Here is a 14,979-nt window from a genome sequence, read left to right on the forward strand (position 1 = left end):
CTTGGTGGAAGTGCTTCTTTCCCAATTTAGCCCAGAAGACAGTATACATCTAACAGAAAGGTCAATCTCAGAACCCCACCAAAAACTTCTGGGTAAATGCAAGGGGAAAGAACTTCACATTTCAATCTTCATCAGAATGTAATCCCCCCCATCAAAACACCCAACAACCTAGAACTTGATGTAGCATCCCTTTTAAAACTTTATTAGAAAGGTGCCTGTTTGGAGTGGGGAGGGGCACACATCAGGATAAGAAAGACATAGGACGTTAATCAGAAAGGGCAGTTTTCCTTTATTGTTCCTATAAGGAGTATCAGTTTTGCTAGAATCTCAGAAGCACAAAGTACTGGCCTGTCACCTAAAAAGCAACTAGAAATGGTCAAGCAGAATAGAACTTTGGCAGAGGTCTGGTCATCAAAAACCTGGCACAGGTCAAAAGTTGGGGGGGGTGGGAGGGGGGAGATGTCATCCTGCAAGATGGGTGCAAACACAGAAATTCACAGAGCATAAAGTAAACCAGCCAGCAGTGCCCAATCCCTGTATGCTTCAGAACTCCATGCCAAACAGCAGGGAAACCTGAGTATTCTCATAATGTGCCTTCTGCACAGGTACAGGACACTGTTCTGGAGAAGGCTGGAACTAGATGCCAGTGGAGTTTCTCCCATCTAAACTGGGAACCAGGGTGGGGCTATTCCCAACAGGGCACATCTAAGCACTTAGTCCAGTCTAGTTTTAAACCCCAGGGCTTCCACCTCTTCCTTTGGACACTGCACAGCAGCCAGACACATCTCACATTCCAGAATACTTTTCTGAGGCTCAGCTCCTGCCCTGCTTCTTGAGTGACAAGAGGGAACGGCGGGGGCTCGGCAAGGCTACAGCCAGGCCAGGCCGAAAGCTCCAGATCCTGCCCTCTCTCAGAAGCTAAAGGCCCGGGTCAGTCCCTGACTTCTGGGCAGCTCACCGACAGCTGCAGCAAAAGCCACCTGTCCTCCAGCCTGCGACCAGGCCTCCACACGTGCTCGCCCCCTGCTCCAGCTGCCTCAGGCCTCTGGGGACGGAGGGAGGGAGCGGCGGCCCCTGGCCGAGCGCGTCAGGGGGCGGCAGCGCAGCGCCCGGCCCCGGCCCCGGCCCCGGCCCCGGCCCCGGCCCCGAGCACACCGCGGCACCTACCGACCCGGCGCGGGCAAAGGGCGGCCGCCTACCTGGGCCCTGCGCCGCTCCGGCGAACCCGCGCCAGCGGCAATCTGGGACTTGTAGTCCGGGCCGTCCGCGCCGGCGCACAGAGCGCAGCGCCTGCCACGGGCCCGCCTTGCCTGTCCCAGCGCGCAGCAGCCCCGCGGCGGGGGGCGCACCGCTGGACGCAGACGCCCGCTCCGGGGCGTGCCTATCCCTGGCAGCTCCCTCCAGAGCGAGAGAGTAGGAAACTCACCCGGCCGCGGGAGGCCGCGAAAGAGCTCCTCCCCAAGCGGGCGGGAAATCTCTCGGCTGGTGACGTTTAAAGGCGGGGAGGAGGGCAAATTCAGGAGAGAGGCAACAAAGCTGTGCGGCAGCAGGCATTAGCCATGCTAATAGCCATTAGCTAATCCTGGCCATTAGCACCTATGCACAATATCGTGGGGCTTATCCCAGCCAGGGACAATTGCCGTGTGGCACTCGGGGCCCCAAGACTAGAGGCCCAAGCAAGGCTGCATTGTTGCCAGCAAAGCGGGGCTACTCGGGAACTCAGACTTCTCCCTCTGGCTTTGTTCTGGGAAAGGGGGGAGGAGAGACAGAAACCAAAGGGCAAAAAAGCCCCAGACCGACTGAGAAGCATCAAAGGACCCCTTCAAAAAAACCAAGAGAAACCCTTGGAAGAAGGGGGACCAACTAAAGGAACTCTGGTCAAGGGTAGTCTCTGGATGTTGGAAGCAGCACTTCCTATATAGTCTTGTAATCAGTTAGGATTACTGTGCAAGTAACTGCATGCGGGTGAAGAGAGCAAGGCAAGGTTGAACGAATATGTACATCCATACACATGGACAAGCAAACCATACAGGCTTAAGGCAAGGGGCTTTTTGTGTTATCTTGTATTGGACCAACTGTACACTGAGACACTGGAAAAGTTTTGGCCATGAAAAGCCCTTCTTCCTTTGAAGCCAAAAAGGTTGTCTGGTTATAGAGCTGGCTCCATAAAACATACCACCAAAACCCTTGCCTCATATGTTTCCTGGACCAGCACAACTACACCAGCGCTCCAAGCCTACTGCCTCATGGGCTTAACCTAGTCACTGGCTTCTGAGGGCCATTCGTGTCACAAGCAGTGCCGTAGGGACGCAGACCGCAACAGGGGCGTGAACAGGGCGCCTGGAGCAGCAAGGATGCATGGGAGTGGCAGTGACTTCCAGCTGCCTATGGTGCAACTGTGTGGCTGCAGCACCAGCTGCTATTTTCCCAATCCCCTCCCCCTCCCAAACTGGGGCCAGGGGTTGCTGCCCTGGTCACCTTGCACCTTGGAAGTGCCCTCACCGAAGTTTAATTGTGATTTCTAATCCCAGCCTCAGTTACACCCCTGGACCACAGGTCGGCCTAGCCCAGCATCCACTCTCTCACAGCCAAGAGCTCTGCTTTGTGTCCTCTCGTGACACCCTGGTTATGAACTCCTATTCCCCCTGCACTCCTATTCCTTTGGTCACCTCCTGTTTTCCCAAGAAATCCGCTACCACGCATTTAGTGGCCTCCTCCTGGCCACTGAAGGCAGCTACTAGCTCCGATGGGCCTCGCCCTGGTGTTATGATGACAAAAATACACCTGTTTTTCGCACCATAAGGAAGAGCGCGCGCTGCCTCCGCAGACGACCCCTCACCCCTGCAGGCAGCCGCCGCTCGTGAGCTCAGGGCAGGGATGCGAGCCCTGGCAGCGGGCCCGCCGGGCGTGCGACTACAAGACCCAGAGCCCTCCTCTGTGACACCACCCGCATGGGCTGATAGCGTATTTCCGCTTCCGGCGCGGAAGAGGAAGTCTTGTCCAGGTCTGGGAAGAACCCGCGGCAGGTGGACGTTCCCTTCGTCTTCTCGCGGGCGGGGGCTGCGGGCTGTAACGCGGTGCCCCCCCCTAGCTCGGGCGCTGGCGCATGGACGTGGCGCTGGGGCTTGCCCAGGGAATGGGGCCGGAGCGCGTCTGCCCGAACCAGCACGAGGACGCGGGGCCGCAGGAGGCCCCTGAGGGCGTCCCGGACCCCGTCGGGGACTGGAGTGGTGAGGAGCCGGAGGAGGAGGAGGAGGAGGAGGACAGCGGCGGCTACTTGTACCAGCCTCTGAACCAGGATCCGGAGCAGGGGCCCTGGGAGCAGAGCCTGCCTGCGGCCGAGGAGGCGACGGGTAGCACGGAGCCAGCCCCCGGCATCCAGGAGCGGCTGCAGGTAGCGCGGAGCCCTCAGGGGCGGGGGTGCAGGTGCATCCAAGGGAGGGGCACTTATCTGGTGGGATGGGACTTCAGCTGCCACAGACGACAGCAATGACGATGTGAAAGGCGTTGGGAAGAAGCAAAAATCAGAGAAACCAGCGCCTCCACGTGAGGCTTGCACGCCTCGGAAAGGTGTCCCCGACTGCTGTAGCAGGGCCTGAGCCCTCCCACTGCCCCTTGGGAACACTTCCTGTTTCACATAACCTGACTCATGTAGCCCAGGCCTCAGCACGTTGTGTTTGAGGACTTGTGTCATTCTTTTCACAGATAACACGAGCATTTCTGCAGCACTTGTTTCTGGTGCAGCCAGGAGCAAATTCAATGTCTTCACAACTTAGCTCTGTTGCTTGCTTTGCCCCCTGCAGCTGTTAAGAGAGAGTGATGGAAACCAGACTGTTCTGTAGCCCATGCTAAGAAAACATGCGTTCTGTTGCTTTTTAGCAGCCAAACGCCATCTAAACCGTAGGGCTGTGCTAGCAATTCTGTGCTGAGAGCCTCTTCCTCCTCTCAAGAGGTAGAGGCTCCTGCTTTGGAATATATGCAGCCAGACATCAGCTCCTGGAGATGATTCAAAGGGGAGAAGGGGCCCAGAGGCAGTGTTACAGAAAGTGTAGCCAAGTGTAATAGACTGCAAACAGTTCCTGGATTGGTTCCTCTGGAAAGACTGCTCTGTAAACAGTAAGTGAGCATGCATTGCTGGTTGGACTGGACTAGGAAGACTCTGCGTTCAAAACCTACTAATGTCTTGTGATGAAGAGGGGAGGGGGCAAAGGGGAATAGCATTAGGACCCTGGATTGACTATTGGAATGACTCCATGATGCAAATAACTTGAATCTTGCGTTAGCCAAAAATGCAACAGTGCAGTATTAACTGTAGCTTTCTTTACAAAAGCAAGATTAGACTTGAGGTGCAGGTGATTGACGTGATGAGCAGAGTGGGCAGATCCTTGTCAACTTCCTTTTGAAACTTGCTAAGCCAGGGGTGACCAAGCTCTGGCCTACGGAGCTGTTTCATCCAGCCTGCAGGGCTCCCCATGGGTCTAGACCCTTGGTGTGGTGGTAGAGTAGTGGTGGAAGCATCGATGCACTGCTACCATTGCCTGTCCTGCTGCCAAACTTGTAGACCCATAGGGAGCTCTTCAGGTCAGATGATGATGTGGCTCTGACGGCCAAATTGGGCCAGTGTACCAGAGTAGGGAGTCGGAGGAGTTGGGGCACCATTGGACTAAACCAGTACTCCTAGGAGAGAATTCTCATCCGTAAAGGTGTAACACTTGCTTGCAGGGGTTGAATGCTTTAGGATGCTAATGACTTTTCGGCCCTTTGGGTGGGACAGATGCTACACTTTAAAATATTAAAGGCTTGAAAATGTTTCAGAAACTTAGCATTTCAGCTGCTGAACAGGCATCTCATCCCTGCTGGAGTGCTTCAAAATAGCTCCTTGGCTGCATGCAAGCAACACCTTCTCCAGCAAGGGGGCTATGGTGATTTGCAGTATGGGGAGTGGAGCACTGTGGTTCCCCCAGTCCCCTGCTACATCAGCATAAAGATGACAAAGTATGAAGTATACAAGAAGTAATGCTCTCCTAAGTAGTTCCTCATGCCAAAAGAGATTCTGGGAGTGCTTGAAAGGCACTTGAAATTATTCAAATGTGATGTCTGTCTACACCTTTTCACCAGTTTTAACCCCTGCTGAGCTGGGGAAGCTTTAAAATTTTCCTATGTCATGAATATTTAGATTTGGCCTCTAAATAAGATGACATAGTTCTGGCTTCCATGTCACAAATGCGATGTGATGCTGTCCATTAGACTATATGCTCTTTACAGCAGGGCCAGTCTCTTGTCTGTACCACATCTGGCACAAACAGACATGCTTGCATAGGGCTGTCTAGTGGCAGGTGCTGCAACAGTAGTTAATTGCACTATCATTCTGACAGCAACATGCAAGGGGAGGTGGAGAGAGACCCAAGCTGAAAGAGCTGCAAATCATGACTTTTCTTTAAGAAAAGAAAAACCTACGTTCTGTGAGTTTTGAGCCATGACGTGGTGGTTTTCTGTTTAACGCTGGGATTGGAAGTACTGGGAAGTGTACTGAGGCAGGGAGATATTTCAGGAGAGTGTGCACTGAGGAGCTTGGTGCCTGAGATGTGCTATAGTGAGAATGCCAAAGGGGTGACACGGGCAGGAGGAGATGCTAGGGAAGAATGCAGAAGGGAATCTTTGTTTCTATCCTTGTCTTTGAAACTTGCAAAGATTTTGTGTGCTGCAGATGATGAGGCTGCACCTGCCAGATCCTCCAGTGGATAGCGAGGATGAGGAGGAGGCAGCGGCAGGAGCTGGAGCTCGGGGCAATCAGGGCTCCATACCTATGGATCCAGGTAATAGAACCTAATTTTTCCCCTTCATTCCACACTGGAACCAAGCTTTTGAGGGGGCTGGAGAAAAGCAGCTCCCTCCTCATGGGCAATATATCAAAATAGAGCTGAGCTCCCAGCATCTTCTGTAAGAAGGCGTTGAGGTTGCATGCTACTCACTAGTGGGATGGCTAGTTTCATGCTGTGACTCTGTTTGGTTTTAGAACATGTGGAATTGGTGAAAAGAACAATGGCCAGTGTGAAACTCCCTAGCTTGGGAATCCCAGCGTGGGCCAGTGAAATCTCGGATGAGCAGTGGAAGGACATGGTACAGCGCACACTGCAAGCCAGACAAAATCGTAGCATCTCTGTGCCTGAATGGAAGTGAAGTGCAGAGCCAGTGCCAGGAGCCTGGCTGGAAAGCCCACAGTGCTGAGTAAATAGTGCTACCTATCCCCCCACTTCCACATCCAGTTAAGTGTGGGAGACAGATGACAGCCTCTTCTTATTCTCTAAACTGGTCAACAATATAGGTTAGTTGCCCACCAGCACAAAAATGCTAATCTCTATCTGGACTGTTTGACACTAAACCCATTGCTTTCCTTCTTCCCCTCTTCAGTTTCTGGGTGACTTTGATGTTGGGTCTTGTGGTGTCCTTGCACTGGCTCTGTAGTAGTGTTCTGCCTCTAAGGAACTCAGCTGCTTTCCTCAGTCCACAGGCTCTAGCCAGGTCAGCCAGTGAGGAATGCTGGACTTATACTAAATCCTCTATGATCCTTCTTTGTGGAGGGGGGAAAAGTAGTTGTTGTTTTTGTTTTTCTCAGCCATGTATGTGCTGACCCCATCCCCACAGAGGACAGATGGCACTGTACAGATATGTCACATGCCTTGGAGTCTAGTGTGTTGTCTTTTCAAGAGATCCATTTTTATTTAGTTCTGTACATACAGGGACATCTGTACAAAATTCAACACTTTCATACTATGTAATGCTCTACTGAAAATAAAGTACACCATATGTACATATGAACTGTAAGCAGCTTAATACTTGTGTCCAGGGGGTAAATACATTGTTTAGTTTTACTTTGCCCTCCTGAGGAGAGAGCTATGTGATAAGTGGAAGAGGCAGCTCCAACTCTGTCCATGTGGCTGAGAGGTGGGGAGGGCACAGGGAGAAGTCAGTGCTAATGGTAGGGAACAAATGTACAAAAACAAGCTATGATGTGGTAGACAATGCCCAAGAGCTGCATGTATCACAACAGTTTTATAGAGGTGTCAAATGCATTTAAACTTTTCTCACACCACCCCCACCACTCAGCTTTCCCGGACAGTGAAATGAATAGGCAAACTAAATGTTATGTGATTGTGCTAAGCATAAAAGACTCCCTGACCCAAAACAAGATTTAGAGTAAGTGGGGATAAGCCAGACAGCTGCAGTACAAAACTCAAATGGAAAAAGTAGTGGTACAAATAGGGTGGGGTAACTTATTTTTCCTACTCTTTCCCCCAATGAATCTAGCAGGAACTAGAGCCCAGCCAGAGGCAAAATCTAGCCTGGAATGCAGCAACTGCCAACTCCATCTCTTCCATAGTCAAAGTGCTTCCCTGCTGTAGGCCTAGGCCTCCAACTAGCACTGCCTGCTCCTCAGTCAGGGCAGCTAGTGGGACCTTCCATAGTATAGCAGAGATGAGTTGACAGATAGCTTGCGCAAGTGCTCTTGTCAATATAGTGATACCACACCAAGGCCCATCAGACATGTTAGTTCCTCCCTGGCTGCTGTAGGTTCCTTTTGTAAGTTGCAAGGGGGGAGGGTGAGGGGAGGGCTGTTGGGATTTAGCAACTCCTCGCACCCCTTCCCCATCACTTTCTTTGTAGCAAAGTGAAAGCCACACTGTTATGAGCAGCCATATGCCAAACACCATGCTAGGCACAGGGCACATATTTTACAACTGGTTGTGAACTCTGATTCATGCTGAAGGTAGAAACTTCTCCAGCATGTAATTCATGGATCACTAGATGATTTAGCCCACAGGACAAAGCAGATGGGAGGTGCTGTTCTATTTGTATTGAGAATCTTTAGAAAATTAGAGAACTCCCTTAATTAGGGTGTCACCTTCCATCCTCTGGCCAACAAAGGCAAGTCTGGCAAGGACAAAGGGACTTCAAAGGAAAAGAATGAGCTGTAGTGGAAAGAGTGACTGACTTGGGAAGAAAGAGCTGACTATAGTTAGAGGGTTAATAATGTATGTGTGAAGGGTTTAAACAAGGAGGAGGAAGAAGAACTTTAACATGAGTTGGGCAGGATATAAGTAAGAGCCCTGGCAAGGGATTAATGAAGGGAAAAGATGGGTTGAATGCGAGCAGCAAAAGATATGCGGCTAGGGAGAAAGCTCTCATGGGAGCACCTGTCACTAAGGAAGTAAAGCTGGAGAGTGGAATATGCCAGCAGAGGACATGATCCACAAGGATTTTTCCTTCTGTGATTTTTTTTTTTTTTTTCCATGATTCTGGAAGGCAACTCTTAGACCAGTAGCAACAGTGCTGCTGCTTACCCACTCAGGAGCTATGTCATAAGAAAGAAGCAAGGCCAGCATTTTATTTAAAAATAAGTAATGGAGAACAGTGAATTTACCCTGCCCATAAAAAACAGCTTTTCCAGGCAAGGGGGACATCTGGAGCACAACGCTCAAGAGAACTGCCATAACACTATAATGTACTAACCACTAGCCAGGAGGAAGGCCCTGGGCTACTGGCAGATACAGTCCTACTTATAAAAGCTGGTCCCTGATGTGCTACATAAGAACTAGCAAGGGTCCCAGACCCCCAAGGATGCCACAATAGAGTTCAGCTCAGATAGCTAACTAAGCTTGTACAGATAGGGCAAGGTGAACTCTCCTTAAACACCTGCAGAAGCAATTGATTCCTAATAATTGGGTCTATGACCCCAAAGCACAGATGCAACTGAATACTCACAAGCTTAACCTGGGCCCATAACACATGCCTGTCGCTTGACTTGCAGTGAGTTACAGCAATCGGCACAAGCTTCCTGGACACCTTGGCCTGCATACAGGTAGGGTGCAGATGCGATATGGCAACAAAAGGAGAGCAGTTCCGCTTCTGAGTTGATAAAGCAGAGAGGTGTAATATTCACCCTTTGGTGACTGCCTGGGAATAGCACATTAAGTTTGGGGCCCCTCACTTCCTCAGTGGTATTGACAAGATTTCAGAAACTCAGGAGAAAAACAAAAAGGCTGAAGGAATGGATGGAATTGTTCCTTAGAATAGCCTGGATGACACACGTCTTATAGGGAACTTTCTAAAGGAAGAAGGGTGAGACTGATTGCTTTAGGGATAGGAGGAACCTATCCCTAAATTTAGTAACATTTGTGCCTACACAATGCTTTCATCTAGAGATTACAAAGTACTTCATCCAGGAAAGAATTGGCCTCACATCACAGAAAGGAGAACAGAATGGAGGGACTCCATTAAGTAAGGACCAAGCAAGGCTTCTGCTACATGAGACAATTGAACTTGAGGAATCATTGCTCAAGGGCAGAGGTGAAAATCCACTTCTAAAATGGGACATCTAGAATGTGACTGGAGGCAGCCTTTGAGAACCCACTTGAATTATCCTGTCCAGATGAAGGACAAGATCCAAACCACTTGAGCATCTGCTGTCTTTCAGTTCTGGGGCTCTTTGCTGTATATGTGGTACAGGGCTGTGCATGGAGGGTAATACATGGACAGGGAAGAACCACATTGCATTTTATGGCTGGAAAATTCAGCCCAGACATAGAATTCAAGAGGCTTTGGTCCCGGGCTGTGGTTTGGTTCAGTAAGCAGCAGGAAATCATATTATTCCTGCCTGGAATGATACAGACATGGGCCGGGTGAACTCCCTTTGCACGTGCACACAAAAAACAGCCTTAGAGGAAAAAGCAGGAGGACGTGACAAAGTGATGAGATACAAGGTACAACGTAAAACCAAATCTACCCTGAAAGGATGGGAATGGAGTGGAGGACAGGCACAGCTCACCATGTTCATTCCCTAGTTATACATTAGAACCAAGTGCATTTTTGTGTAACCCCTGGGGGGAGTGAAGGGGGCCAGGCCTCCCAGGGCAGTTCCCTAGCCCGTCAGAGCGCCTCCTGGCTTGAGGTGAGGAATTCTTCTGCTCTCTTGTGGGCCTCCAGGGCTTTTATAGTATAGACATCCTGAGGAAGCTCAGATTTCCGATGCAGCAAAACTTTCTCCTTCTTTATGTCTTTCAGCATCTAGACAAACCAAAAAGGGTCAGTGACCAGTTCGGGGGGAAGGGGAGGATGAAAGGGGGTTGGCTGGCCCCTTCATCCTGCAGGAACATGGGTGAAGAGGGAAAGGGGTAACATGACCCAAGGTCCTCTCCTTTTCCCAGCCCTGAAAAGCGGCTCCAACCCAGGTGCCCCAAGCCTTACCTGGTCAGTCCCCTTCCAAGGGGAGAGAAACATGATCAGTAACACTAATCCTACTCAGAGCTGCCTATGCTCATGGAGACCCTGCTTGCCAGAGTGAGATTCTGCCCTTGTTCCCCCCCCAGCCCCATGTCTAGCTGTAGACATAGTATGCTCTCCCTAGTCTCACACATGATCTTAGTAAAAAGCCTTGGAAAGTCTTGCCAAGACTCCTGTCTTGGGTAGCAAAGCTATCCAGAACTCTTAACAGCTAACATTAATTTCTGGAAGGGAGATAAACCCTTCTGTTCCAGCGTTTAGGCCAGTCTCTAAGACTTGGGATTAGGATGTGTGGTGGGGGTCTCACAGGTTCATGTGAAGTAGCCATGCTGGATACTGGATTAGGCAGACCTATGTCTGACCCAGTTTGGCAGTTTCTATCTTCTAAACACACCCATCTACTGTGGAGAGACCTTTTTTGAGAAAACATGCCAAGAAATTGAACTCAGTCACCTGCACAGCTTCTGTCTCCATTGTTTTCTTCAGTAGCTGTATATCCTCTGCAGTTGGGGTCTCTGTCTCCATGCAGTAAACAGGAGGCAAAGGTGGAGGTGCATAATACATGGGATACTGCAGGAACACAAGCAGTCAGGGTCAGTATGCAGTGCTGGTTCCTTACTGTGCCCAGGAACCAGAACCCATTTTCTACCCCTAAATCTGAATGGGGCCCCACTTAATTTCATGTACCACCACTAGAACTGCACAGCCTCCCTCTATACAAGCCATGCCTAGGAAATGCACCAATAGGTCATAGTACATAGCCCACACAGGCAAGCCAGCAGGGCTGTATGTATTCCTCAGTCTGGAAGATGCCTGCCCTCTGCTCCCAGGATGCTGGCAGAGCAGTGGGGTAAGTGCTATGTTTTCTGTCTAAGCAGGGGCAGATCACTATACTGACCACAAAGACACCTGGCTTTCCAGATGACTACTCCTCCTATATCAGAGGGTGGATACAACGTCTTGGAATCTGCCAAGTAGCGGGGATAACTTCAGCATCCTCAGGAAATTGGGGTCCATGACAAGAGAAGGGAACAGGAATGCAGGTGACCATGTACTGCTCTGTGCCTGGCCAGCATTTCCTCCAGAAAGAATCTAAGGAAGCAGGTATTGAGCTGCAACATACTTTATGTTGTCCATCTCATTTGATTTTTCACCATTACCTGGGGATTCAGCCTGGCCAGCTCCTCAATCTTCTGCCACATCTCTACTCGCTCTTTCATCCTGAACCTCCCTCTACAAAGGAAGTGAAGAAGTTAAACTGGGAGGAGTGACAAACAGATGTCAGCCAGTCCTTAACTGTATGGGTTGGCTAGACCACTGCCCAGCAGGCAGCAAGTCTACAGTAGGCAGCAAGTAGACTGAACGGTGGTTGAGTTTAAATCAGAGCAGAAAAGCCTGCCAACCCTGTGCTAATGCCAGTTTGGACTTATTTGTCCTGATTCCCTATGGTTCCAACACTGGTCCCTCCTGCTGTACCAAACAAGCACAAGAGCCCCTTTGGCCCAAGCCTGCTCTTTCATGCTCCCCACAACCAGCTGCTACACCAGAGCAAGGTCTGAGAAGTGCAAGGGGTGGGGGGAATATAAAAAACATTTGTAAAGTTTAAGGCTCAACAGGACCATCAGGTCATCTAGTCTGAATGCTATATAACCCAGGACATTCTGCTTCACCTGGTTACCTCCGTATTGTGATCACTGATTTCTGTTGGACTACAACCATATCTTCAAGTCATGAAGTTTTGGAAAACTCAACAGATGGAGGAACTGATATGACCCTCAGTAGTTTGTGCCTTTGCTGCTAAAATTCTGGACTATATTTCTCATTTGAAATGATCTGACTCTAGGTTCCAGCCACTGGCTCCTGTTATGCCTTCCTCTGATAAACTGAGAACCTTTTTATTACGTGGTAATATTTGATTTTATTATCCTATGAAAGTTGTTACATACTGCAATCAAATCACCTCTCCATCTTCTTTGTGTGTATAAATAGTCTATGAATAAATTTAGGCTGAGAATTAGGTACCTTTTTCTAAATACAAGAGCAGTGAGGTTCTAAATGAGCTTCCCAATAGGAGTACAAGGGAGAGGAAAGGGGGAAGGGGCAAAAAACCTAACTAGTTGCATGAAGGAACTCAATGAGTCTATGCAAGGAATTATACCATGCAGTGCCTGTGACAGCAGGGACTGAACTCGACGATCTGGGAGCTCCCTTCCGGTCCTACATTCCGAAATTCTTCTTGATCAGTCAAAACAGATTGAGCTCTCTCCATTCCCCACTGGAAGGCATTTTCTTCAGCCCCAGAATAATTTTGAGGGCTCCTTTCCACACTTGCAGACCTGTGTGCATGGACTTTGATGTTGATTTCACCAGATGCATCTACACAAGACACTTACTGTGGAGCTGCCTAATTAGCTCCACAGTAAATATTTCAGTGTCTACACATGCAGCCCTATTAGGTTGCAGGAAACTAATAAAACTCCACCGCAGGGTAGTACTTGTAAATACAAGTACTATCCCACTGCAGGTCTTTTTTTGTGTGCATCAACGCATATATAGAGACTGATCCGGCTGGCTGAGGCATAAGGGTGCTTCAGCATGGGGAAAGCTTGCTGGTTAGCCCTGCACCAGAGCACCCTCATACCCCAGCCAGCCCCCTGCAGCATTTTAAGCCAGGTCAGAGCAATCCCAGGCTAGCAGGTTGACCCCTGGGGCCCCTGCCATCTGGGGCTGCTCCAACCTGGCTCAACATGCTGCGGTTCCAAGCACACATGTAAAGGCAGCACCCAGGAGCAATAAATTCTGGCGCGGTAAGCACCAGAGTTTGTGTCACATTAACACAGGGGTGGGCAAAATGTGGCCCGGGGGCCGGATGTGGCCCGCCAGGCCATTCTATTCAGCCCACAGAGCCCCTAAAAAATTTAGAAAATTAATATTTATCTGCCCCTGGCTGCCTATCATGTGGCCCTCAATGGCTTGCCAAAACTCAGTAAGCAGTCCTCCGCCCAAAATAATTGCCCGCCCCTGTATTAATATGCATGTGTAGATGTGTAATGCTGCATACAGAAGTAATGTTACTTCCATGCTCCAACCTGCTACTTCCCTGTCTATACTGCCAGAGTATACTGGCCTGTTTTGCCACAGCCTTACATTGAGATCTCGAGTTCAGTTGTTAATGCACAAGACCCTTGCCCTTTTTTTAAGTGCCCCTGCTTTCCACAACACATTCTCTAGCTATGACTTCACATTTGGCTACACTACAGCACATGATGTTTGAATGGGCCAGGTTACTAAGTAATCCTGATCAGTCCATATGACTGCTTTGTACTCCTCATTTATCACTCTGCCACTCTGTTCGTGTGCAGGTTTTCAGCAATGGTTTTATATCTATTGCCAAGAAATTTTGATAGCACCCATGGGCGGCAGAAGGCCGGGGCTAAGGGGGCTCAGCCCCACCAAACACAGGGCAGCGGCTAGAGCTGCAAGGCAGCCCAGCCACAGGCTCTGGGCAGCTGCAGCAGGGGTGAGGTGGGGTACACACACAGCCAGGATTGCAGCCTGTGTGTGGATCACTGGCTGCCCAGCACAGCAGGCAAGTACCAGCTTATTCTGTGAAGGGGGAGGGGCTGCGGAGGCAGATTTAGGCCCCCACAGTGAGGGAGGGAGCAGGGCACAGACAGGGACAGAGACAGGGGCGAGCGGGGCCCCAGCCGACCTGGGTGGTAGAACAATCAAACCCCGGGCAGATTATTCAGGGGTGTGGGGGTGCTCCTGCCACTGCACGTGCACCAGCAGAGGCCTGGGGGGCACGTGCCCTTGGATTTGTGTGCAGGGTGGAGGCGGGTGCCACTGAACGCTGGGCTTTGCATCCAGCTGCAGCTGCCCTGGGAGCAGTGTGACACCACATGCCTACCGCCTCTGGGCTGCGCCACACCCCCTGCCCGCCCGGTAGTGGGACGCACATGGCATTGTGCCACTCTTGAGGCAGCAGGGTGCAAAGTGCAACACCATCCACCTCAACCCACACACAAAGCAGGGGGAACGTGCCCCCTGGGCCTCTGCCAGGGTGTCCACAGTGGCAGGAGCCCTCCCCCCAGATGAGCTGCCCGGGCTCCAATTGTCCCACCACCTGGCTCGGCCAGGGCCCCACTCACCCCAGTCCCTGCCTGTGCCCCACTCTCTCCCTCACTGCAGGGGCCTCAATCTGCCCCCCTTCCCCTTCTCCCACAAACTTACCTGCTTGGGGGGATGAGGGGGAGAGATTCAGCCCCCCAAATAATGTTTTCTTCCTCTATGATAGCACTAGTCCTAGTACTGATGGCTGCAAAGCCCCTCCCTTCACCATCACTTCTGTCTGATGAGCGTTGCCCACTAACGATTACATTGAACTATCAGCTCACCAGTTCTTCACCAGTGCAAGGTGTGTTCTATTTAAAAAAACACTTGTTTTTTAACCAGCATGCTGTGCGTGCCTGTCAAACATATTTCACAAGTCTGATAATATTGTATCTTAGTGGTGACCCTTAACACCCAAACCTGTAGTCTCAATGCACAAATTCAGCTTTGCTTGCCCACACTGGTTTTCCATAAGGCTATGCTGAGTGGCATACATGTTATTTCTACAAACATGCAACACTGCGCCATAGGGGAAGTTTCTTCCTATCCTCAGTCAGACTGACTTTATGCCCTGAGGTAGGGTTT

The 14,979-nt window shown here is 50.5% G+C and overlaps 3 protein-coding genes across 10 annotated transcripts in view; 1 reads left to right on the forward strand and 2 right to left on the reverse strand.

Moving 5' to 3' along the window:
* The window catches only part of KLHDC3 (kelch domain containing 3), a 56,283-nt gene extending 54,808 nt beyond the window's left edge, over nucleotides 1-1,475 (reverse strand). For 2 of the 7 annotated variants that reach the window (XM_059720401.1, XM_019476236.2), the window contains exon 1: nucleotides 959-1,102. The gene's annotated coding sequence lies outside the window, so the exon portion shown is untranslated. Of the gene's footprint in view, nucleotides 1-958; nucleotides 1,108-1,167; nucleotides 1,358-1,426 lie in introns of those variants that run through there. The other 5 variants (XM_059720400.1, XM_019476238.2, XM_019476237.2 and 2 more) reach the window with 5 other exon arrangements.
* A 1,509-nt stretch (nucleotides 1,476-2,984) lies between these two features.
* MEA1 (male-enhanced antigen 1) lies at nucleotides 2,985-6,819 on the forward strand. The gene is made up of 3 exons (XM_006268769.4): nucleotides 2,985-3,394; nucleotides 5,708-5,816; nucleotides 6,017-6,819. Exons 1-3 carry the CDS (start codon nucleotides 3,107-3,109, stop codon nucleotides 6,178-6,180), a joined length of 561 nt encoding a protein of 186 aa, XP_006268831.3. The 5' UTR covers nucleotides 2,985-3,106; the 3' UTR covers nucleotides 6,181-6,819.
* Nucleotides 6,696-14,979, reverse strand: part of PPP2R5D (protein phosphatase 2 regulatory subunit B'delta) — a 66,152-nt gene continuing 57,868 nt past the window's right edge. For both annotated transcript variants that reach the window (XM_059720396.1, XM_006268770.4), the window contains 3 exons: nucleotides 11,442-11,514; nucleotides 10,735-10,851; nucleotides 6,696-10,065 (listed from right to left, as the gene is read on the reverse strand). In XM_059720396.1, coding sequence (XP_059576379.1) covers nucleotides 9,928-10,065; nucleotides 10,735-10,851; nucleotides 11,442-11,514 — 328 coding nt within the window. In that variant the 3' untranslated portion in view covers nucleotides 6,696-9,927. The remainder of the gene's footprint in view (nucleotides 10,066-10,734; nucleotides 10,852-11,441; nucleotides 11,515-14,979) is intronic.

Source organism: Alligator mississippiensis, chromosome 1, assembly GCF_030867095.1.
Source record: "Alligator mississippiensis isolate rAllMis1 chromosome 1, rAllMis1, whole genome shotgun sequence".
NCBI classification, from domain to species: domain Eukaryota; kingdom Metazoa; phylum Chordata; order Crocodylia; family Alligatoridae; genus Alligator; species Alligator mississippiensis.

Bases quoted from the DNA above. Each gene is read 5' to 3' on its own strand.
- MEA1 (XM_006268769.4), top strand. From the start codon at position 3,107: ATGGACGTGGCGCTGGGGCTTGCCCAGGGAATGGGGCCGGAGCGCGTC. The intron at 3,395-5,707 runs GTAGCGCGGAGC...TGTGTGCTGCAG, and splicing joins GCATCCAGGAGCGGCTGCAG to ATGATGAGGCTGCACCTGCC. The intron at 5,817-6,016 runs GTAATAGAACCT...GTTTGGTTTTAG, and splicing joins CTCCATACCTATGGATCCAG to AACATGTGGAATTGGTGAAA.